The sequence below is a fragment of the Phyllostomus hastatus genome, unplaced genomic scaffold (genome assembly GCF_019186645.2).
Source record: "Phyllostomus hastatus isolate PE091 unplaced genomic scaffold, TTU_PhHast_1.1 phas_contig_210, whole genome shotgun sequence".
NCBI lineage: Eukaryota > Metazoa > Chordata > Mammalia > Chiroptera > Phyllostomidae > Phyllostomus > Phyllostomus hastatus.
Genome location: NW_025333737.1, coordinates 30,081,223 through 30,105,494, shown reverse-complemented (window position 1 = coordinate 30,105,494; position 24,272 = coordinate 30,081,223). Strand labels below are relative to the sequence as shown.

The following is a 24,272-nucleotide window of genomic DNA, read 5'->3' as shown; positions in this document are numbered from 1 at the left end:
CTCTTCCCTTTCAAAGGTGATTTTAGTTTTGGAAAAAGCCAGAAGTCACAGGGCACCGAATCCAGGCTGTAGGGGTGCTGGGTCACCTGGGTGATTCGAAGTTTCACCAAAAAACTCTGAATAAGACGTGATGCATGAGTGGATGCATTGTTGTGATGAAGCTGTCAATCACCATATGCTTATAGCTGTGGACTTCTGAATCATCTGAAGAGTTTCTGCAGAGGAATGTTTAAGCTTAATGCAAAATTTGACGCTGATTCATTGCTCTATTTGCTCAAGTCATTTTGAATGCAATGGCCACACAGTACACACGATCACTCAACAGCATCTACTGCCCCCCTGACTAGTACAGTGAAGTCGTCATTGTTCATGCATGTGCATTCCAATCTACTCTCCTTGGCTGCCAGGGTATATCAATGTTGCACAAATGGTTCTCATTTTATTAAGAATGGCTAGACTTTTTCTGGACAGGACTTGTAGATGTCTGTCCTTCCCTCAAGATGTACCTTCAGTGATTCCATGCATGCTCTGGGTCTTCTTCTATCTCTAACTACCTGTCCACTGACTCCCATTTAGCCCGACTTCCCCTTTCTGTCCCCAGAGGAGGAAATGCCCAGATCCTTGGCTCCTTGGTTTTCTCTTTCCACTCTTTGCTGATGATGCCCAAATCTCACTCTCACCTGAGCTCAAGTTCCAGTCTTTGCTTGCTGGTAGGACAGTTTCAATTGGTATCAGGCCATCACGTCACATTGGACTAAATTTAATTGGACTAAAACTTATTTTTGCCAGACTGGTTCATCTTGTACTCACCTATTATGCCCAATACCTTATAATCTCAAGATCCTTTAAATGCAGGCAGGTGTGTCTCCTTACTTCCCTCTCTTCAAGTTTACTCTTCCCTCTAGGTTTTTGATCATATCTATAATGTTCTTCCATAATCTATTTACCATTTTACTCCTGTAATTCCAAAAAAGGCCAATGTTCACCAGTCTCCTCCAACACACATTGACCCTACCCTACCTCCCTCTTGCCTCATTTGTGAATTATAAAAACTCTCCAGTCTACTGACCACTTGACAGATTATCCATTTAATTTGATGCTATCTGACCAAAACAACCAACATCAGTTATCTGGTGTGTGCGCCTGTACTCTGTGGGGTGCTGAGAACATGGATATAAGTGAACCCTGGTCTTGACCCACAGCATGTGTAGAGTCTAGGGTGGATAGGACAAAGAAATAACCTCTACACACAAACATCAATGCGGCCCAAGAAAGGCGTAAGTAAAGAATGACGAATTTCTGAAGTCTGAAGGCATGATAAGAAGAGGCTCCAAGAAGGAGGTAGCACTCAGCCAGGGCTTTGAAAACCCAGATATTCTGTTTATATAAATTTTGTCTGCCTGTCTCACTGACTACATGCCCTTCAAGAGAGGCGGTATCTTCACCTGATCAAAACCTACTGTAAACCACAGAATGCTTTACGTGGAATAAACAGGGAACAATATCACTAATGAGGATTCATGAGAAGGACATTAAAACTTTATATACTTCCCATAGTTCCAACTTCAATCAACTATGACTGTATGATATTAGCATAATTCTGGAATACAGTTTGATGGGATATGTTTGGACAGATGAGTGTGTGCAGGTCTGAGAAGAGGGAGAGTTTTTTCAAGCATGAACTTGGCCCGGTAAGGAGATGAAGGAGGAGGTAGGTTTAGAGCCAGACAGACCAATTTTTAGCCTGAAGCAGAGGATAAATATAGAAGATGATATTGCAAGTAGGTAAAAGTCATATTTGGAAGTGCTTTGAATGGTTATCTGTGAAATTTCCTTTTAAGGAAGGTTGGCAGTGATACACCAGGAAGCTATGTACAGGTGGGATTAGGTGAGAAAGAAGGAAGATCAATCTGGAGGCTGATAAAAAATGAGGACCGAGAGGGTGGCGGTGGGGTAGGGGTGGATTGCAGAGGCGCAGCCCGGGAATGGGAAGCTGACTGGAGGCGGAACAATGGAGTGAGGCAGAAGGAAACTAGTACTAACTAGCTACCTATTCTGGGTCAACGTGAGTGAAGTTTTTGAGCCTCAGAAAATGAAACAATAGTATATTTCCAGTGGAAAAAAAGCTGAAAAAAAAAAAGACTAGATTTGAAAGAAACGTTGGCATTATAGTATAGTAGAGGTGCAGGGGTTGTTAAGATTTTCCAGGGGAAGATGTTAGTGTGTGGAAGGACCATGGGGACACTGATAGAAATGAGAGACTAGGCCTGGGGCCCCCCAAAGTCCCTGGAGTGAGGTTCTGCCTTCGCTTAGCTGGGTCTCTGAAAATAGAGATGACCTCTAGTTCAAAGCAGTTGGAGAGGGAAGGGGAGGGGTGGCTGAAGTGACAGAGAAGTAAAAGATGGAGAGTTTTGATGAGGGGATGGTCAGCAGCATCCACGTCTGAGAAGATGAGAATGCAGACAAACCCCCTGGAAACAGCAATGGGGAGATCACTGGGGGCTGTAGAGAGAGCAGGGGCTGTGGGGTGCTGGGGGAAGGAGACATAGTTCAGCGTCTCTTTCCCACCTGTCTCAAATCATCAACTCGAGAGTGACCTTAACGCAAATGTTCCAAACAACACCGTCATACTCAACACGACGCTCACTTTGCCTTATCCCCTGTGGACTACTCAATGTGTTTTAGCATCTGCCACCCAGTCTGACCTCAGAGCACTCACATACACAGGGTCGCATTCCTTCTGAAACCAGCTTTCCCGGACAATTAAGTTACGTTGCTTGGGATCATTTCATGTTCTTTTTGACGTCTCTATTCTAGACTGAGTAGAGTTAAAAACATACTGATGAACATTGCATATTTCTGACTGGGTTTGCCCCTTAAGACTCTTGTTGAAACTCCATTCCTACTGGGAGTCCAGGACTGAGTATGAGAGAAGCAACGGTGGCTTTGGGGAGGGTTTTTTGCAAAATGAACCCTAAATCCCATTTTGAGGTGTCTGTTCCTTTCTTTGCTCAGTGCACCTTACTACTGACCTGGCTCATTCTTCAGGTCCTCTCCTGCTCGTCCCTCGTTGGAAACCCTATTGGGGCATCTTCTCAGAACACAAACCATTGGCTTAGTTGTTGGATTACCATGGCAATCTCTCCTCTCAATGCAGGGAGGCTGGGCAGTTGATAACTTGGCAACGGCCACCTTTATGGAGCAGTCTGTGGAAGCCCTACATCCTGGTCTCGTAGGTAGCTCTAACTGGGGTTGGCTCAACAGGATGGGCTAGTGTTGGTACTGACAACGTTTCTGCTTCTCTAATTCCCTGCAGTGGGGGATGCCCCATCTGTCTTTGGCATAGGTCAGTCTCCTGCTCAGCGTGTGCCTCCTGATGGTATTGCTGGCCTCTCCTTGCCATTTGTATACATAAAAATACAAGTATTTGACAAGTGGTCCAACATACTACTTTGCATTTCCCAGAGAACACATTTTACATTTCTCTTTCTTTTTAACTGGACTTATTGGGGTGATACTGCTTAATAAAATGATGTAAGTTTCAGGTGTACAATTCTATAACACATCATCTGTATATTGTATTGTGTGTTCACCACTCCAAGTCAAGTCTCCATTTCTCATGGTGAGAATTTCAAGGGCTGGTACCTGGCCATGAGGGAAGATGGTTTGGGGAGGAGGGGGGTGGCCTTCTAATGCCTTTAAAGTCCTGTCACAGGGAGGACGGCCTCAGCGGGCTCCACTCCATGGTTAACTACCACTGATGAGTTTACGCGTCGTCTCTCCCACGAAAATAGCCTTGGCTTCCATAATAAATAGCATCCTTAAATCTCAACTATAATTTGCGTCTGCCACAATTACATGGGCAGGTGTAAAATCTTTCTGTTTGTTAGGATTTCATTTGCTCATCCTATTTATTGAGGGGCCGTAGACTAGAGACAATGCCATCGCTTATGTGAAGGCAACAATTCTCAATACACAGTAAGTGGAGTAAATAAAAAGCAATTGTCTTCTAGAATTCCTGGGAAGCTAATGGAAACTTGGCTGTTTTCTCTACAGACTCAAGTCTTCTCAACCATTATCATGGTTATTTCTACTCAACAGTGGGAATAGTCGTGTTTTCTTTTCCTAAAAAACATTTTATTTATTTTTAGAGAAAGAGGAAGGGAGGGAGAAAGAGAAGGAGAGAAACATGAATGTGTGGTTGCCTCTCACACGGCCTCTACTGGGGACCTGGACTGCAACCCAGGCATGTGCCCCAACTTCGAATTGAATGGTGACTCTTTGCTTTGCAGGCTGGCGCTCAATACCCTGAGCCACACAAGCCAGGATGGAATACTTGTGTTTTCTAAACTCTACCTTCCCCTGTTGAAGGTATGTAGATACTTATCTCTGGATTATTCCATTCTGATGGAGGCAGAAGCTATTGTAGTGGTTGTAGGGACCCCATGGACATATGTACCAGTTTACAACACATACGCCTTTCCTTTTCTTTACAAAGTGCCATTGTCTAGATTTTCCTCTTTGGAAGCCTGGGGCATAGGAGAAGGGGAGAGGGAGAGAAAAGCCTGTGAATCCAGCTATTCTCTGTGTGTTATTTGCTCTCATCCAATAGGGCTTCAGTCAGTTTGGTACGTACTTGAAACCACACACCCATTCCCCATCTCTTTGCAGGCAGAGACTCGGGCAGGAGGGCCAGAGAGTTGAGCATTGCGCACATGGGGGAGATGTCAGGGCCTTGAAAGCATACGTTGTGGGAGACCACACATTTTCTCCAAAGCTACTATCTTTTATGAATGTGTATTTGAAGCTCCATCTTGGAAATGCCTTGTAGAACCACCCAAGAAAATGGACATTATTATTTTATAGTGCCAATGTGTTTCTGACCCATTAAAGATGCTACTGAGTTTGGTTGTTTGTCCCACTGACCAGGCTGCGTTCCAAATGCTATATGGCTGATCCAAAAATACACACACCCTCAGGAGGTGAAGATTCGCCTTCAGTGAGGATAAGATAAAGAAGTGTATGGGCTGAGAGAACAAATCTGAGGAAGGGGCGATCTGAGTAATGGCCGTATGGAAGGAATCCGAATGGAGCTTTCACAAGGGACTTCTTTAAGAAGCAGCTCTCAGATGCTGAGTACGGATGGATTAAACATGACCTCTTCCTAGTTCTTACCTCCATCTGGAACAGCATGAAGGCAGAATATCTGTTTGCTGAAATGATGCCATTGCACATGTAACAGTGTGGTGGCTTTTCAGGGTCACAGCCTTTGGAGAGCTGGGCTCAGGTGTTTCTGAGTCAAAGTCACCGAGGGTTTCCTTCTTTCTAGCTTTCGGTGGGTAAGGCACTTTCCCAAGTCATAGACTTCTTTCCGTTAGACTAAAAATGACCTTTTCTTCTTTGGTAGAGAGCAGGCTTTTATTTCTCGGCTCATTCTAATTCAGGACTCAAGCCTAGTAGTGGCTGAGTCCCATTGAAGTCAGTCCATTTGTGCCCTGCCGCCTCGCAGCAGTGAGGAGATGGGCAGAGAGAAAGATGGCTGGAGATGGAGCGAGTTCGGCTGCTGGAATCGGAAAGCTCGGGGTGGGAGTGCTGGCCCCACCATTCCCACCCCGAGGGCATGGGCCACCTCTCTTCTGAGAGGTGGTGTCCTCCTCTACCAACCCCGCAGGGCTGCGTGAGGACTGAAGGAGAGGACACACACGAGGTGCCTAGCCCAGCGTGCACTCCGCCAGCAGCAGCCATTGTAGTGCCGGTCATGCTGTGTGGAAGCATGTGGCACAGCCCTCATGTTAGTTTTCCGAATGTCCTGTGAACATTGACGAATAGCAGACATGGAGCTTGGGGGCTTCCTGCAGCCCCCACTAGGGAGAGGGTGCCATTGCCTCCATCTGCCCTGGGTGGGATGGCTAAGGGGCATTGACCTGCCTGGCCTTCTAAATCCTTTCTGGTCTCACCTCCCGGGATTCCCTGCACAACAGGCTGGTTTCCAGCTGGGCTTCCTGAGATGGTCTTTGTCTCCGAGTCTTCACCGAGCAGGAGCTGAGTGGGGCCCAGACCATGCCTCGTTAGGGACAAAGAGGCACAGAAGTGCCTGCAACTTGGAGGATGGGGTCCAGCTGTCAGTCTCACTCGACACCCCGTGAATAAGCACCCCGTAGGCAGTAATAGGCTGGTCACTTTGAACTCTTTACTTAACCAACCAGCATGATGGGTGAGGAGTCCTGACTTAGCAAGAAGCCAGAGTAAAACATTTTATGGGGTAAGGACTTGTGTGAAGTGGCCAAAAAGCAAATGGAAAAATTGGTAAACAGGGTAAAAGGGGGCAATGCCGTACGTGGCTGCCCCACCCTCTGCTGACTGAATATAAGGCCCTTGGAGAGGACCAGGGCTCACACTGGAGAAAAAGGAATCAGGCTTTGATACTGACCTGTAGACCTCAGCTCCCTCCTGACACCATGCCTTACAACTGCTGCCTGCCCAACCTGAGCTGCCGCTCCAGCTGCCCCTCCCGGCCCTGCGTGGCCCCTAGCTGCCACAACATCCCTCTACCCGGGGCCTGCAACATCCCTGCCAACGTGGGCAACTGTGGCTGGTTCTGCGAGGGCTCCTTCAATGGCAGCGAGAAGGAGACCATGCAGTTCCTGAACGACCGCCTGGCCAGCTACCTGGAGAAGGTGCGGCAGCTGGAGCGGGAGAATGCGGAGCTGGAGTGCCGCATCCAGGAGCGCTGCCAGCAGCAGGAGCCACTGATGTGCCCCAGCTACCAGTCCTACTTCCGGACCATCGAGGAGCTGCAGCAGAAGGTGAGCGGGGGTGGGGAGCCCCACACTGCCAATTTAGTGAACTGTTAGGGCTGCCCAAAGCTATTACTGAGAATGATGAAGACAGAGACTTCATCAGCTCCGGTGTGCCCCATCAGGTAGTCTTAGGACATCCCTCTGGGCATCCCACGAGGGAAAGGTACAGACCAGGGGGAGGGTAAGGCATTAGGCCAAAGTCAGCCATAGCCATTTTATATTGCTTCTTACCTAAAACCAGAATATCAGATTCGTTAGTTCTATTATGATATCCTGGTCTTATTTTCAGAGCTATAAAACATTAAAATATATATATATATATATATTCACCCAAATTATTTCTTGGAGCTAGGAATTTCGTTAGCGAATTCTCCAATATATAAAGCCCTTCAAAACTGTAGTAATAGCCTGTAAAAAACAAAACCCAAAACCACAGAGCCCTTGACTCCAGAAGCCTCACTACCAGGCATAGACACTGTGCCATCCGCCAGAGCAGGCATGCGCACACGTGAGAATTCCTGGCCAGAAACACAGGGACTGAAGTGGGGTAAGTGAAGCATCAGCATGGAGGCGGGGCTCAGCACACAGTGCACATCAGGAGGGGCTTCCCAGAAGAGGCGACATCTGAGCAGGGTTTGGAGCATGAGCACTGTGCCAACTGCATGAGCTCTCAAATCTCAGAGGGGAGCTGCTGTCCACTGACCTGGAAGGGGAATGCCAGGGAAGAGCCGTGTGATCTGAAGAGCATGCACTCCCTGACCCATGCTTAGTACTAGGCGCGGTGTTGGAGTGGGGGGTGAAGCACTAAGATGACCCAATAGGGGAGAGAGGTGTAGAAATGAATGGCCGTGGCGAGGGTGATCAGGTGCGTAACTAGCTAAGGGCAAAGTACCAGGAGAGCTCATAGAGGAAGTGACCCCCTGTAGGAGCTGGGGAAGGAGGGGACTGCGGGTCATGCAAGGGGTCTTGCTCGGTGGGTGAGGGCGTCCCAGGGCTCTCCAGGTAGAAGGAGTAGGTTTGTGTGACAGGAATGTTGTCCAGGGTGACATGAGGGAAGAATGCGGAGAGGTCAGCAGGGCGAATAAGTGGGTCAGAGACTAGGCTGAACAACCTGTCCTGGTTTGTCTGGGATCTTTCTGGGTTTAGCATCCCAAGAACCGCCTAGTCCTAAGCAAACTGGGGCGCTGGTCCCCTGTGTGAGGCTTGGGACCCAAGATGCTCAGTTCCCACAGGAAGCCAGCAGCAGACCAAGAAGAGAAGAATTCATGGCAGAGGGCACACGTCCTCTCGACTGTTTCGGTTTTGAAATGGTCAGTTCTATTAATCCTCCTTTTGTCCCCAAACCGAAAATCTGAGAAGACTAAACTGTTTAGAAGAAATGTGGCTGAAATAAAATAGCTTTCTCCATGAAGACACAAGGCATTCCTTCTTAGACTAACTCCTTCCACAATTCATCCAGATCCTGTGCAGCAAGGCGGAGAACGCCAGGCTGGTGGTGCAGATTGACAACGCCAAGCTGGCCGCGGACGACTTCAGGACCAAGTGAGAATTTTCTAATCCTAGAGAAGTCTGATAAGGGGCAGGCAGAGCCGCAAAGGGATGGACCCTGTGCTAGGAGCATGCGAGCAGAAGCTGTTTGCTAGCGGGGGTGGAGGGGGACCCACGGTGTACATGCATTGGGGTTGTTAGGGTCACTGTGTCAAAGTCTCCTCACCCAATGCAGAAATTCTGTATGTTAAGTTTACTTTGAAGGAGCTCAAGAAACCACTCATTCTATCTCTTTTTCAACTTAATGTTTGGATCAAGCTGAAAAGTGAATTTCACACTGATTTCTTAGTGTAGGGTAGTCACTATCTGCCTATTAAAATAGAGGAGGCAAAATCCGTTTCAGGGAATCTAGGAATGACCACGACAATCCTAAAATCCCTGGCATTTTGCAGCTGACAGTGTAATCTTACCTGAGGCCTTTCTTCATCCTCAGTCCAACCTGATGGAGTGTTAGTGCTGTTGGTGCCCATTTTACAGATGAGGAAATCAAGGCTCAGAGAGATTAAGGAACTTATCCATGGTCCTAATGACAAGGCTGGGTCTAACTGACTTCTCAATGGGTGCTTCTGTCATGACACCCGATGGCTCCCCAGGGTGGCCGGAAAGGAGGGTGAGGCAGCCGGTACAGCAGGCTGACCAAGTTCACAGACTCACTTCGGAAGGTGAGATGATGGCAGGACTTAGTCGACAGGAACCCGTGAATGGGGTTCGTGGGACAAACTCAGTTACTATGGATTGGAACCTTCTCTCTGGGTCTCAGGGCAGAAATAGGTCTTTTTACTCAGCGTGGTGATATTTTCTTCATACACTTTGAAAAATTTCATAAATGAAGTTTTATAAACTTTGAGAAATGTCAAAATATGGGTCAACCAAGGAAAGCCTAAGAGAAGTTCTTTCTCTTTAATCTCCTTGACCTCCGGCTGTGTGCGTGCGCGCAGGTACGAGACGGAAATGGGCCTGCGGCAGCTGGTGGAGTCGGACATCAATAGCCTGCGCAGGATCCTGGACGAGCTGACCCTGTGCAAGTCCGACCTGGAGGCCCAGGTGGAGTCCCTGAAGGAGGAGCTGCTCTGCCTCAAGCAGAACCACGAGCAGGTGAGGGAGACCAGCCTCCAACCTCCCAGTATCGAGAGTCCCTAACTCCGCCGGGCAGGACACAGCAGGTCTTTGCTGAAGCACACCCTAGAGCTACAGAACATTTTGGGAGCTGCTCAAAATGTATTTGGGAGATTGCTGTGGAATGAGTCACAGGTCTCCATTTTTAAAAAAAATCTGAAAGAGTATGGTCAGCTGACCTATGTCTACTTGGGGCCAGACCTGTGGCCAAAAGTCCAGACAAAGATGTTTAAAATATTCCTAGCATTGGATAAGAGCTGTTACCTTCTGAACAGATGCCTAAGACTGGCTGAGAAAGGAAGGAGATGGCAAACTCTTTGCAGTAGGCGTCACCCAGACATCAGAACCCAAGCTGGTTGGATGGACAGATGAGCGAAATGGGAGAAATGAAGGAACTCAGATAATGGTTGGTTCAGACTCAGCACTGAATGTAATACTAGGAAATCAGATGCCTGTCTGAAACATTGGATATTTTTTGTCATTAAAATTTTTTTAAACTTGTTGATTTTAGAGAGAGAGGTTGGGAGAGGGGTAGGGGGAGAGATAGACAGATACATACATACATACATACATACATACATATCTGCTTATTTATGTATCAGTGGCTGAGTTGCATATGTGCCCTGACTGGGGATCAGACCGGTAACCCTGAGGTACTACAACAACGTGCTCACCAACTGACCTACCTGACCAGGACAAACATTAGACACTTAGGAAAGGAAACAACCCTTAATAGATAGTGCATGATGGTAGAAGAAATAATATAAATGGGAGCTGGAAACTTGGTTTCTCTATATTGAAGTAGCAACAATTATAAACCAGTTATCATGCCAGGCTTATCACTGAGAAAAGAAAAAATCAGAGGAAAATGATAGAATCTTGGAGCGGGACGCCACGTTAGCAATCCTTTGATCAGGCAGGTGTTCATGATACAGACGAGGGAGACTCAGACAGGAGGCCTAAATCACAAGAGGTCACGTAGCTGGGTTCCACATCAGCTGGGCTTCAACTCACGAAATCTTGAATTTCAGTGCAATCTTCTTCCCAGCACATTAGATTCCCTCAAAGACAGCTTATTTCAGACCCTTTCTGTGGGTTCATTCCTTTCCCTTCCTCCACCAGGAAGTCAACACCCTGCGTTGCCAGATTGGGGACCGCCTCAACGTGGAGGTGGACGCCGCCCCCACCGTGGACCTGAACCGCGTGCTCAATGAGACCAGGTGTCAGTACGAGGCCCTGGTGGAGACCAACCGCAGGGATGTGGAGGAATGGTTCGCCAACCAGGTGGGTGCCTCAGCCCAGGGCCACTCAGGACCTTGGGACCCTCAAGGCAGAGTTTGATCCCGTGTCTTACCTTTGGTGTCTCAGACCCAGGAGCTGAACAAGCAGGTGGTGTCCAGCTCGGAGCAGCTGCAGACCTGCCAGGCAGAGATCATTGAGCTGAGACGCACGGTCAATGCCCTGGAGATCGAGCTGCAGGCCCAGCACAACCTGGTGGGTATTGGCCACACCTCCTGGTGACAAGTGTGAGGTTGGGGAACCAGAGTCACTGGCAGGCCTTTTGGGTCACAGTCCCCTGAACTCTTGATGCTGTGACTTGCATGGAACCCCGTGGAGGGACGTGTTAAAGGAGCAGCTCTGAGACATTGCTTGTGTCCCCCCCCAGAGGGACTCCCTGGAGAACACGCTGACAGAGACGGAGGCCCGCTACAGCTCCCAGCTGTCCCAGGTGCAGTGCATGATCACGAACGTGGAGTCCCAGCTGGCGGAGATCAGGAGTGACCTGGAGCGGCAGAACCAGGAGTACCAGGTGCTGCTGGATGTCAAGGCGCGGCTGGAGTGCGAGATCAACACGTACCGGGGCCTGCTGGAGAGCGAGGACTGCAAGTGAGTGCCCGGCAGGCAGCACAAGCCCAGCTGTGCTGAAAGATAAAATAAGGACTTTGTAGGTCAAGTTCCAGAAGCCACTGTGTCTGCAGAGACCAGAGGCTTATATTATAGCAGGGGGAAGGGCAGCATATTTGTTGTTGCCATTACCTGGCCTAAAGGTACTTTCTGGTCCAGAAGATACTTGAGAGACTGGACTTCCCCATGACTCCAGGGTTACAGAGGGCGGGCTGGGATGCACAGAGTCTTTGCTCTTTTCTGCCACCGCTGCCTCTGACTTTGCAGAAGGGGTGATGGAGCAGGCTTGGCCTCCTAAGGTGTCAGAGCATGAATCCTGCTTATCCCCATGTCAACTTGGGTTGAGCCCCCTCTTTTCCAAAATGTTAATTATTCCTCTCATGCTGACAAGCTAATGATTCTGTGTCCCAGGCTGCCCTGCAACCCCTGCGCCACGACCAACGCGTGTGACAAGCCCATTGGGCCTTGTGTCATCAATCCCTGTGCCCCTTGTGGCCCCCGAACCCGCTTTGGACCCTGCAGCACCCTTGGGTGCTAGACATCCTGGTGCCAGCAGGAGGATTGTGGGAAGACAGAAGGACCACCAATGGAGCAGCCCGTTTCCCTGATGCCTGTCACCGCAGGGCCCCACCCCCGGCATCGCCATCAGTCACAGGCTGGAGGAAGAACATCCGTCCGGGGCGGGGCGGGCTCTGAGCCCGGCTTGCCTGCTCCCCTTCACTCAAGGCCGCCCTCCTGCAGTTATTCTGTGACCTGCCCTGAGGGTCTGACAGGCTGGGGCGGGGAAGGTGTCATCTGAGACTTCCCGTGGTTCCCTCTGTTGCTCTGACCTTTTCTTGCAGTCCCCAGTCCCTTGGCGCATCTCCTAATAAACTTTCCTCTTGCAAAGCAGAGATGACGTATGTTCAATGTGTATGTGCTTCTTATAAACCCACTTGAAAGCTTAGGCGGGCTGTGTAGTTGAATCCTCCCCCGAAAGGTCTTTGTCATCATTCATTAATAATCATTAGGTGCAATGAGGGCCAGCAGGAAACCAGTGGGACCACTAAGGTGAAAGGCCTCATCTAAATACATAAACTCATTCATTATGGGAACTTCCTCAGTAAAATACAACGGTTACCATTTCTAGGAAGTCCCACTTTTTCTTTTCCAAGTGCACACAGGAGGAGGGGCAGGAGCTAACATTCACTGGACAGCAACCAAGGACCAAGAACTGCATGACTGATTTCTCTCTCTTACTCACATATAACCACCGTGGACTGAGCGCAGAGCTGGGTCTCTGAGTGTCAGTTACACGGGAGGTGGGACTGCGAGAGACTGAACCTGGTTTCCAACAAGCACACAGAGTTGATACGCCCTTCAGAGCTGTCACCTGGGAGAGAGGAGGCTATGCACCCAAACATCTCTGGGACTCTCTCCTTTGGGCAAGAATGAAGAATTGAAAGTAGGAGCAAGGGCTACCTCTTAGGTTTGAGTGGTGCCCAGCAGAGTTCTGAAGTGTTTCTCTTCTGGTTTGAATGCTTTAACCAGCGGGACTCACTTTGGATTTGGGGATCCCTCCCCAAAAAAGTTCTTTAGAATCAAACTAGGACATTTGAGTCTTTGCCAATGTGACAAGTGATAGCTTTGCTGGTGCCTGGCTCCTGCCGGTGCCTACTGATGCCTGGCCAGAGGTCGCCTGGCCGTGGTCCCCATCTTTGGCCAAACCGCTGGTCATGTCTTCTATCCTTGAGGTGCAGCTGGTGCTCTCTCTCCTTGCTGAGATGATGCCAGCTCTAATCTTGGTCTTCCTCTCATGCTCTGCTGTGGTTGGAGTTCCCTTATCAAGAGCACAGGCAGGAGGCCCTGGAAGGTGACTGAGTGGCACACCAGGCCGTGCATGGCACGTCTCAGACCCAGATGGTGCATCTCAGTCTCTCTTCCTTCCTGCAGGGACAGTTCATCCCTAGGAGACACCTCCAGGCCTTGTACAGATACCCCTGTGCAATCAGTCTCATCAGGTGCCCATGCGTGCTGGGACCACCGTCCACCAACAGTTACCTGCAGAAGGGACAGGTGCCCAAGAAGACAGGGACCACTGTCTTCTGGGTTTTGTTGCCATGGCTGAAAAGCCTACTGCCAATCACACTGTGGTTCTATTGTTGATAATTCTTCTTTTTTAAATCTTTTTGTTTCTAAGATCATCCCTTTGCTTCCAGTGTTGTGTCGCTTCACCGAATTATGTCTAGAGGTGGGTCTTTGTTTTCCTTCTTAGGACTGAGGTGCTTCTGGAACCGACTCATGTGTCTCAGTGCCTGGGTGAAATCCTCAGCCATTGTCATTTTTGAATATTGCTTCTGTCCTATTCTGTTTTCTCCTTCTGAATCATTTTAAAAATAGCTTTATTGAAGTATAATTCGTATCATAATATAAAATTCATGTGCCATAAAATTCACCTATATAAAGTATATAGTTTGGTGATTTTAAATATGTTGATAAAATCATGTCACCTTTACCACAGTTTTAGAACATCTCATCACCCCTCGGCCCCAGGACTGGGAAGCCACTTCTTTCTCTACAGATTTGCCTACTCTGGACATCGCCTGTGAATGGAATCATACAATGTGTGGCATTTTGTGACGGGCTTTTGAAAATATAGCATAATGTTTTAAATTAGAACCCAGTAAGACAGTTCAGCCTTTTCTTTTTTTTAATTTTATTTTAATCATTGTTCAAGTACAGTTTTCTCCCTTTTACTCCCAATCCAGCCCACCCACCCAACCCTCCCCACTTCCCTCCCATTACCACCCGCCCTAGTTTTTGTCCACGTGTCCATTAAATTTGTTCCTGTAAACCCTTCCCATTCTCCTCTGAAATTCCCTCTTCTCTCCCCTCTGGTCACTGTTAGCCTGTCCTCTATTTCAGTGCCTTTGGTTATATTTTGCTTGTTTCTTTGTTTTGTTGTTTAGGTTCCTGTTAAAGGTGAGATCATATGGTATTTGTCTTTCACCGCCTGGCTTGTTTCGCTTAGAACAATGCTTTCCAGCTCTATCCAAGCTGTTGCAAAGGGCAGGAGCTCCTTCTTTCTTTCTGCTGCATAGAGCCTTTTCTATTTAAAAAAATCTTCCTGTAACAATGAACATAAACTTTTTTTTTTTAGTTTGCCTTTTCATTAGGGGGCAGTTTTGGGGAGATGTAGCTTTTTCCTGTGGTCCGAGTTCCAACTCTCTCACAACCACCAAAGGCCTCGTCTCCTGCCCCTCGGTCCTCCAGTCTGACCTACTTCTCCCCTTAGACTCTCCCATGAACCGCAAACTCTCCGCGTGTGCTTCGGCTGGTTTCTTCCACCTCTAAGTCAATGTTTCCCCATTTGCAAAATGGAAGTGTTGGGTGAGCTGCCTGCCTGGGTCCTTGGTAGCACCAACATTCTGAGATTCTAAACTTCATGGGACTCAGACACTGCTTGCCGAAAAGAAACTTTATCATCAGATGTTTGTGTGAGAAATCTATTCTACAGACAGTGCTCAGTGAGGTGGCCCTCATACCCGGCCATCTTGGGCTGCGGGCTGACAGTCGACTGGGAGGACATTTCTCTGAGGCTTGCTGCTCTGGGCATTCTCCTCTCCTCACCGGAAGCTCAGTCCCACACAGTGGTCCACTCATGAGCTAGAGGTCACTGGATCTCATAGCTTCCCCTCAACACTTCCGAACAGCTCCCTCTTGCAATCTGCAAACTCACCAGTTACCCCAAGGGTGTTGATGCTAATCATGACAGAGTCCCTATTTCCAGAATAACAAGTGCTACTGCAGTGTAACACTGATGTTGGAATAGGAGCCTTGCCCGGGTCCTTTACAACTCCTTATTTCTTTCAAGAAGGCTTGTAAGAATTTCCTGTTGGAATTTTTAACATCAATTTTATGTCTTCTTTGGTATGTGTGTGCTGAAGTAATACATATGTTTTCAAAAGATTTGGAGAAGACAAAAAAGTGTAGAGAAGAAAAAGCAAGCACTCATAATCCTACCGTTTAGGAGCACCCAGTGTCATCACTGTCGTGGGGTTCTTTTTTATCTCTCAGTTGTCCTCATTGTTAAAATCATATTACTTTTAATTTTGTTATGACTATTTGCATACTTTATTTTGGGTAAATGTATGGCTCTTGAGTAGGGACACTATCATTTGAACAGTTGTGATGCTAAGTTTCTCCAGCTGGTAGGAGAAGCTTCTCTATCTGATGGGACATAATTGTACACAAGTTGCTTCAAGCTGTTGGGATGTAACTGTATCATCAATATGGAAATAATCATTGCAGTCAGAGAGGCAACAAAGTACTTCAGTATTGCTGAATTCTCTCATTTCCTCATTCACCCTTTATTCTTTTTTTTAAACACTTTATTTTTAGAGAGCGGGGAAGGGAAGGCCAAAGAGAGAAACATCAGTGTGTGGTTGCCTCTTGCTCCCCCCCCACTGGGGCCATTCCCAGGCCATTTCTCCATTCTGAGCCTCAGTTTCCCCATCTGTAAAATGAGAGCATTGGATGAGATAATCATTAAGATCACTGCCATCGCTCTTGTTCCAGGACTTTCTCTCTTTTGATAATTTTGTCATTTCAGCTCTCCTTTAAGAGGCGGAAGGGAGGAAAGGAGGAGCCAAATGCAAAGCAGTCTGGCCTTTGAACTGCAGCTGAAGCCGAGGGGCTCGGACTCCGCTGTGGGCACCTTTATCTGGGTCATGCTCTGTCCCCCACTAGGGCGCTAGGAAGGAGCCCCTCCTTTCCCTGGGCGCTGTATCGAGGCACACAACTAAATTCTTTCCTCAACACTCCTCTTGAGGATATGAAGTACATTTCATGTTATGCTTTGCAACAAAACAGAAGTTACAGGCGGCACAAACAGTTCTGAGTGCTTCTGCTTCTTGGGTAATTAATTGTTCCTACATCACCAATTATTAGGAATTGTCAGATCCAAAGAAGCCTGACATCTCAAACTGGGTAAAGTACACTCATTGTTGTAAGACTGTCTGAATTGCGAGAGCAAAGCTCAGGAGCTCCTAATCAGGTGTACAGACTGACTGTGGCAGGCTAGCAATCAGCATCTCAGCTCAGGGCGTTCAAAGTCTCAGTTCACCAAGTTCAGTGTGGGTGCTATTTGAAGAGCACAGGTGCTGTGTACAGTGCGAGACCAAGGAAGAGTCCTGGCAACTTGTCCGTCAACGTGTCCGAGACCCTCTCCATGGTTCTGATCTTATGGAGCCCCTTGGCCGCACCTGACAGTTTTGACCTTCCCCTCCACTTTGAAGCTCTCTCCTCCTTGACCTTCTGTCTTGCCAAGAACTGGCTCTCTTCATTTTCTCTCGCCATTTCTCCCTGGCACTTTTTCTTTGTCCTGCTCTCTGGTTGGGGAATTTCCCAAAGTTTGGCCCTCAGCCCCTCGTTGATCTTCTCAGAGCACTCAAGTGCTCTGCCCTTGACTCATTGCTCCGACACTCACATCTGCACTGGGATTACATCTGTCATCAATACCAGTCAATCCTGAGGACCGGCTGAATGTTTCCCTGTTCCCTCAAATGCAGCTCATCTAGAACGAAACTACATCACTACTCTACTCAGACCCTTCCACGGTTCCCCACTGCCCTTAAGATAAAGCCTAAAATCAAAGGGATGTAAAGGTCCTTCATGTCTTCAGAAAACTCAGCTACAGAGACAGGTGGCCACATAAGTCCTGACAATGCCATGTTCAAGGTGAGCTGTGAGTCTGGAGAGGAGGAAGACAGGATCTGTCAGAAGTCAGGGAAGGAAGGAGGTACCTACGGAGCGGCACAGGAGGATGGAGAGAACCTGCTTCTCCTCCACCCTCAGCACTCCCTGGCTCCCACTGTCCCTATTGAGCTTCTCCCAGTCCCTCGGAGGCAGAACCTCCCAACCTACTGAGGTCTGAAGAAGTCAGGGAAGGAGGTAATCCACTTATTTACACGGCACAGTATGATGGAAAGAACAGGGATCTGTGCTGGCATCCTGGCTTCTCAACATATTAACTCCCACCCTCCAGGTCATGGTTTGCGCATCTGTGGAATGGGAACAACAACATTTAACCTTAAAGGGTCACGGTGAGGAGTGAATGAGATCATGTTTCGGAACAGTGTCCAGCACCACTGGGCCTGTGCAGGTGCTCAGCAAAGGCCAGCTCCTTCTGACTGAGGCCCTGGCCTTACCCTCCACTCCTCACAGTGCCCTCCCAGTACGAACTAGGACCTTGGCAAATGTCTGGTATCTGGAACGTGGACATTATCGTGGCTGTGGATGGTGCCCGCCGTCTCAGGCAACAAGGCCATTGGGAACTAGGCTGTTTGAACGGCTCCAGAGGGATCTCGTCCTCGTTCTGAGAACCACGAATTTGGAATCTGGCATCTGCAAATCTGACCTAGCCCAACACACACAGGTCGCAGCTAAGTTTTGCTCTCTTAGCGACAGGAGCCAGAGGCTTGCCAAGGAGTCAGGGCTGTGAAGCTGGGAGCAAAGGAACAGTAGTGTCCCTGGGCCGCCGCACCCCGCCAATAAAGGCCAGGGCGTTCGCGAGGCCAGCTCTTTGAAGCCACAGTGTGAAGCGCTTGCCTCACTGACACGCTGCGTGAAGAGGAGTGCTGAGCGAGGGAGAAGCCCGAGTAAAGACTTTTATGAGGTGAGGGACTCTTCTGAGGAAACATGACAAACCCAGAGGAAAGGCTTTTGACAGTCACCAAGTAAGTGAGAATGAAAGGGCTGGCTGCCACGTCCACACCCTCGGCGGGGATGGTATAAAGGCTCCCAGGGGAAGGAGACCCACATGCTCCTCGGAGAACTGGGACTCCGTCTTCAGCCCGGCGCCTCGCTCCCTCCCGGCACCATGCCTTACAACTGCTGCCTGCCCAACCTGAGCTGCCGCTCCGGCTGCCCCTCCCGGCCCTGCGTGGCCCCCAGCTGCTACAACATCCCCCTGCCCGGGGCCTGCAACATCCCCGCCAACGTGGGCAACTGCGGCTGGTTCTGCGAGGGCTCCTTCAATGGCAGCGAGAAGGAGACCATGCAGTTCCTGAATGAACGCCTGGCCAGCTACCTGGAGAAGGTGCGGCAGCTGGAGCGGGAGAACGCGGAGCTGGAGTGCCGCATCCAGGAGCGCTGCCAGCAGCAGGAGCCGCTGATGTGCCCCAGCTACCAGTCCTACTTCCGGACCATCGAGGAGCTGCAGCAGAAGGTGAGCTGCCTGGGCGGGAAGTTGTAGGGAGGGAATCTGAGATACGACTTGGAAAGAAGATGAGCTCTAAGAGTGATGGAAACACAGGGGTTCAAGCCCGGCTTTTCCACTTTGTTTTCTTGAGGGCCCGTGTTATTCTAGGCCCAGGACTGTTAGGTCTGAGTATTTGCATAGTGTTAGTATGAGTATTTGCATATGGTGGTAGCAGCACTTTGCATAAGTAAGCTGTAATTAAAAGCTGTCTCTGAGTGCTTCTGTGCCTTTGCCAAGCTCTGGAATCATTAACCCTGGGGTGAGAGAAAAAACGGAACCCAAGAGGGAAGCTGAGGAAGCGGGGCCGTTTGTAAAGACTGAACCCTTTTCCCTTCCCTCATCTGCACTTCGGACCGCTCTGACCTCTGGTTGCTGTCCTCCTGTGGGCACCCGATCTCCTCGATTTCGCTGTCCTGCTCTGGGTGCTCTGGGCTTTTCCTGGCGAGCACTGCCCAGCAAGGGCAGAAAACAGCTGGCTAAAGCCAGAAAGAGTGAAAACTATCTACCGGGACATAATGCAAAGCCATCCTGGGTGGCTGGGAGGGCGTGGTTGCTTCCTCGAGCCAGTCCCCCCCACCATGGCCCCGCCCCCCAACTGCTAGTTTACGCATCGACCTTCCCCACTGGTCAGAAGTCTCTTGAGGGTAAGATCTAGTGATCTGGTGCTTACTCTTCTTTATGTCCTCAGCTCTTAGAGCCATGCCAGATATATAGTACATTTTAAAAAATAAATGCTACTTACTATCAGCTTTTCAGGATTGCTTATTAGGAAAGAAAAAGGAGAGTGATTTATCTACTGATACTTTCCTTATATTGTGGTGTTCTTTTCAAATTTAATTTCTTAAATATTTATTGAGCACACACACAGTATTTAATAATTTTACATAAGATCCACTGCAATTTTTTTTTCATTCTGTGCCTTCCACATACGTGAATTCGTAGGGATGGCTGCTGTCGAGACACAGCCAAGCTCACTCTAGAACGTTTTGGGTCTTCCAGATCCTGTGCAGCAAGTCTGAGAACGCCCGGCTGGTGGTGCAGATCGACAACGCCAAGCTGGCCGCGGACGACTTCAGGACCAAGTGAGTGGCCCGTGGGGTGCTGCCTTCCTTCTCTGCTCTCTGTCCCCTTCGCCTGCCCTCACACTGACAAACACCGGCAAAACCCCTCCCTGGAGGTTTCCCCCGAGATCTCTGAGGCTGCCCGGAGCTCAGACTCTTCTCCAGATCCAGCCTCTTCCTCCTGCTCCCCTGTGGCATGACATCCCCTCTCTGGTGCAGAAGTCTGCTCTCCGGATGCCCTCCGATGCACAGAATTCAACCAGGAGCATTTGGGAGATGAATTCATTTTGCAAATGTCACCATTTTGGGGGGCTTTTATCCCCTTAAGCCCACCAGCTCTTTATTTGTCAAAAATAATTACCAGTGCATTTTTCTGCAAATGCTACTTCTTGGTGTTAGAAGCCTAAATGAAGTAGAAGGCTGTGAAACAGACAAGCCCCAACCCCCGGTCGTCTGACAAACCAAACCGGAGTCGAGGCCAGGCCGGTCTCCAATGCTCCTGTATGCCTCACAGGTATGAGACGGAGCTGGGCCTGCGGCAGCTGGTGGAGTCGGACATCAACAGCCTGCGCAGGATCCTGGACGAGCTGACCCTGTGCAAGTCCGACCTGGAGGCCCAGGTGGAGTCCCTGAAGGAGGAGCTGCTCTGCCTCAAGCAGAACCACGAGGAGGTAAAGTTCCCCAAGGAGCAGCGGCATCGAACTTGCCAGGGCCTGTTTCCAACCCCACGGGCAGCGAGTGCAGGAGAGGCTCAGCTAGCCGGGGAAGGCGTCCTCCAAACAAAAGGAATGAGTAATAGCTAAAAACCTCTGAGACTGGGGTTTGGGAGCCAGAGGCAGGAATAAGAGGGAAGGACGTACAGCCACTCAGCAGCCTCCTCTGCCCCCAGGTCAGTGCCAGTGGGCTGAAGGGGCCTTTTACTGAATTCTCCTTCTAGTTACTGGAGAGGCCAGGACCGGGCCTCTCCACTCGGCAGGAGGGCCGAGCTGGCAACAACACCCCTCTCTTCCTTCATTCTGAGCTCTTTCTGCCAATCAGAATTGCCTGAAGGAAACTGAAAAAAAAAAAAAAGGCTCAGCACCACTGCGTGGCTGCATGATGAAGAAGACTGATATGCAAACCTTAAACTCCCTAGCAATGTAAATGGCGGTAGTTACTATGAATCCAGTGCATAGTGTGAGCCAAACGCTGTGCTCAGTGCATTAGAACTCCAGAGGTAGTTCTCATTCTACAGAGGAAGGAACTGGGGCTTCTAGGGGCGCATAGGAAGAGGGAGAGATGAGGCCCAGTTCAAATCTGTCTGACACCCACCGAAGCCCAAGCACCACACAATGTTGGCTCTGGGAGGGGATTAGCAGCGAAATGAACAGACACTTATTTCCTCCAGCAAAATCTATACTGGTGGAATCAACAGATCACCAGTTATGCTATTCTATGCCAGCATGGCAGATTTTGAAGTAAGCATTTTTTTATATTCCTCTTTAGCCAGCTCTATCCTTTTTATTTATTACCCATGGTTAAGAACCTAAGGTAAGAGGCTATCTGGTATACCAGCAAAACACCGAACTTGGTGTTTGGGGTCCACAGTGCAAATCGTGGTCCATTACATCTCACCTCCCCAAATGGGGAGTGGTACCCTGAATACGAGGGTGGAAGGAGGTCATGGACTTGAAAGCACTTGTAGAGTAGAATACACAAATTATCATGAATATAAAACCCAGTTAATGAGGAGATCAGAGGGAAGTGAGTTGTTGAAAGCACACAAGTGATCACAAGTTGAATTGCATTCTTAGAGGAGAGGATCGAGACCCTTTGTGATATTTTAAATGTTCAAATCTTTAAAACTTAATAAATACTGTTAAATATTTTAAACTTTCCATCAGGAAGTCAACACCCTGCGTTGCCAGATTGGAGACCGCCTCAACGTGGAGGTGGACGCCGCCCCCACTGTGGACCTGAACCGTGTGCTCAATGAGACCAGGTGTCAGTACGAGGCCCTGGTGGAGACCAACCGCAGGGACGTGGAGGAATGGTTCACCAACCAGGTGGGTGCCTCAGCCCAGGGCCACTCAGGACCCAAGGCCCCTTGTGGCCCTCAAGGCACAGTCTGATCCCGTGTCTTACCTTTGGTGTCTCAGACCCAGGAGCTAAACAAGCAGGTGGTGTCCAGCTCAGAGCAGCTGCAGACGTGCCAGGCGGAGATCATCGAGCTGAGACGCACGGTCAACGCCCTGGAGATCGAGCTCCAGGCCCAGCACAACCTGGTGGGTATTGGCCACACCTCCGGGTGACAAGTGTGAGGTCGGGGAACCAGAGTCACTGGCAGGCCTTTTGGGTCACAGTCCCCTGAACTCTTGAAGCTGTTACTTGCATGGAGCCCTGTGGAGGGACGTGTTAAAGGAGCAGCTGTGTGACCTTCCTTATGTCCCCCCACAGAGGGACTCGCTGGAGAACACGCTGACAGAGACGGAGGCCCGCTACAGCGCCCAGCTGTCCCAGGTGCAGTGCATGATCACCAACGTGGAGTCCCAGCTGGCGGAGATCAGGAGTGACCTGGAGCGGCAGAACCAGGAGTACCAGGTGCTGCTGGACGTGCGGGCCCGGCTGGAGTGTGAGATCAACACGTACCGGGGCCTGCTGGAGAGTGAGGACTGCAAGTGAGTGTAAAGCTTTCCTTGAGGGCACGTGAGGGTGGTGTGGGGGTGAGGAGTCTTCTCGATGGAAGTGAATTTATGAAGTCCAGCTTTTGTATGGCAGCCAAGGAAGATATAAACCAAGTATGTTTAGCATCTTCCCAGTTCTTCAGCTCCTTTTACCCTAACTTGCCCCAACGGTTTTGTCTTCAGGCTCCCCTGCAACCCGTGTGCCACAACCAATGCCTGTGACAAGCCCATTGGACCCTGCGTCTCCAGTCCTTGTGCCCCACTCCCTCGGTGTGGGCCTTGCAATACCTTTGTGTGCTAGAGGCATCGATGGCAGGAGTGCAAGGGCCCCGAAGTCACACCCTAACTTCACCCAAACATCTCCAACAGTGACCGGTTTGGGTCAAGGAAGAAACTTCTATCGGCACCAGCTCCCAGGGGTCACCTCTAGGCTTCTGCTGAATTTCCTGGCTTGCTTCTTTACTATAGGAGACAGCAAAGTCTACTCATTGTCTCTATCTTCTGAAAAATACAGAGAAATCTGTAACGGGATCAAGTAGTATCCATTGTCCCAGTGACACATTTGCATAATGTGCTATGCTTTAGCAGGTACTTATCTAGATGCGATGTTACCATAATTACATTAAATGCGACCTTGCTGATGGGCACCCTAGGAAACTAAATAGAATTGGAAGAAATACTGCTTGTCACTCTTTTGGTCTTTGGAGATGCAATAAAAGATCCCTTGTCAACCTCTTAATAAAATCTTTTTCTGGCACAAAAGTGATAATTGTCCTTTTTGTTCATTAATTCCAAAATTGGGTGTCTTATATAAATAAAAAAGGTAGGCAGTGTTCTTCCATCAGATGAAGGGGTCATCGTCCCAATATACGGTCTGTGGCTTCTCTTAAAGGAGAAGTCTCCACCAGGCGTCACCCACCCATCGACGTGGGCTTCACGTCTGGGAAGGAGGTGGTGGGGAAGGACGGGCAAATCCGGAGAGCACCTGCGCACGTTTCCTGACAAGGTCTTCCGAGGGCACAGGTGAGGGAACCAGAGACACTGGTCAACCACAGGAGGAAGTGAGTCTTGAGAGAGTGGCTGTCTCTCTCAGCAACGTGAAACACTGTGACCCGGAAAGACCTGGGGAAAATATATTTGGCCAACAATGATCTTCCTGCCCCTGGACATCGTGCTCCTGGGTCTCTGGTTTTCAGACTCAGGCTGAACCGTGCCACCAGCCTTCCTGGTTCCCTGGCTTACAGGTCGTGGGGCTTCTTAGCCTCCATATTCATATGAACCAAAATTTCCATGAAAATATAATTTTTTATATATGCCAATTTCCATAATAAATCTCATTATATATAATAAATTATATACATATATATTTATTGGTTCTGTTTTTCTGGAGAACCCTCATACATGGAGGGAGAGCGCCAAGATGGCAGGTGATCAAGTTCGCAATGACCTGTGCGTTCCAAACATACCACACAGGCCCGGGAAGCTTTTCCTGGGAACAGGAGACCGGAATGGCGATGAGTGGGCATTCAACATGGGCCATCTTTTCTGGTTCTCACACTTCCCTGGCTTCAGTGAACCTGGAGGTGTTGAATGAAATTTGCCTTCGGGGTCAGCTCAGAAGGCTCCTCTCCTTCCTGTAACTTTCTTGCTATAGGAGGAAGGGAGTGAAGGAGGGAGAGAGGGGAGGAGAGAAAAGCAAAACAGAGAGTGAGAATGTAATGTAGGGCTCAGGTAGAGGGTTATTAATAAGCCTCAGGAAACGGCTGACACCAGGCACACCTTGGTTTTGCTGCTGGGGAGAAAGGAGAGGGAAGAGGCAGAGGACGATGACTGTAGGCTGTTGGCATCCCCTGGATTAGGGAAAGGACTGCCTGGGAGAGAGAGAGAGACACTGTGTGACATTCTCTCTTATCCCCCGTGCCCTTCTTACAAGAGCTAC

The 24,272-nt window shown here is 49.2% G+C and overlaps 2 protein-coding genes across 2 annotated transcripts; both read left to right on the top strand.

The window, feature by feature from the left end:
• The first annotated feature begins 6,458 nt into the window (after positions 1-6,458).
• Positions 6,459-11,907, top strand: LOC123817144 (keratin, type I cuticular Ha3-I-like). The gene is made up of 7 exons (XM_045836670.1): positions 6,459-6,806; positions 8,260-8,342; positions 9,287-9,443; positions 10,587-10,748; positions 10,833-10,958; positions 11,131-11,351; positions 11,781-11,907. Exons 1-7 carry the CDS (start codon positions 6,459-6,461, stop codon positions 11,905-11,907), a joined length of 1,224 nt encoding a protein of 407 aa, XP_045692626.1.
• A 6,290-nt stretch (positions 11,908-18,197) lies between these two features.
• On the top strand, positions 18,198-22,947 carry LOC123817104 (keratin, type I cuticular Ha3-I). Its single transcript, XM_045836576.1, has 7 exons — positions 18,198-18,576; positions 19,609-19,691; positions 20,185-20,341; positions 21,554-21,715; positions 21,809-21,934; positions 22,107-22,327; positions 22,517-22,947. Exons 1-7 carry the CDS (start codon positions 18,229-18,231, stop codon positions 22,632-22,634), a joined length of 1,215 nt encoding a protein of 404 aa, XP_045692532.1. The 5' UTR covers positions 18,198-18,228; the 3' UTR covers positions 22,635-22,947.
• Positions 22,948-24,272: the final 1,325 nt, after the last annotated feature.

Bases quoted from the DNA above. Each gene is read 5' to 3' on its own strand.
- LOC123817144 (XM_045836670.1), top strand. From the start codon at position 6,459: ATGCCTTACAACTGCTGCCTGCCCAACCTGAGCTGCCGCTCCAGCTGC. The intron at 6,807-8,259 runs GTGAGCGGGGGT...CAATTCATCCAG, and splicing joins TCGAGGAGCTGCAGCAGAAG to ATCCTGTGCAGCAAGGCGGA. The intron at 9,444-10,586 runs GTGAGGGAGACC...TTCCTCCACCAG, and splicing joins TCAAGCAGAACCACGAGCAG to GAAGTCAACACCCTGCGTTG.
- LOC123817104 (XM_045836576.1), top strand. From the start codon at position 18,229: ATGCCTTACAACTGCTGCCTGCCCAACCTGAGCTGCCGCTCCGGCTGC. The intron at 19,692-20,184 runs GTGAGTGGCCCG...TATGCCTCACAG, and splicing joins GCGGACGACTTCAGGACCAA to GTATGAGACGGAGCTGGGCC. The intron at 22,328-22,516 runs GTGAGTGTAAAG...TTTTGTCTTCAG, and splicing joins CTGGAGAGTGAGGACTGCAA to GCTCCCCTGCAACCCGTGTG.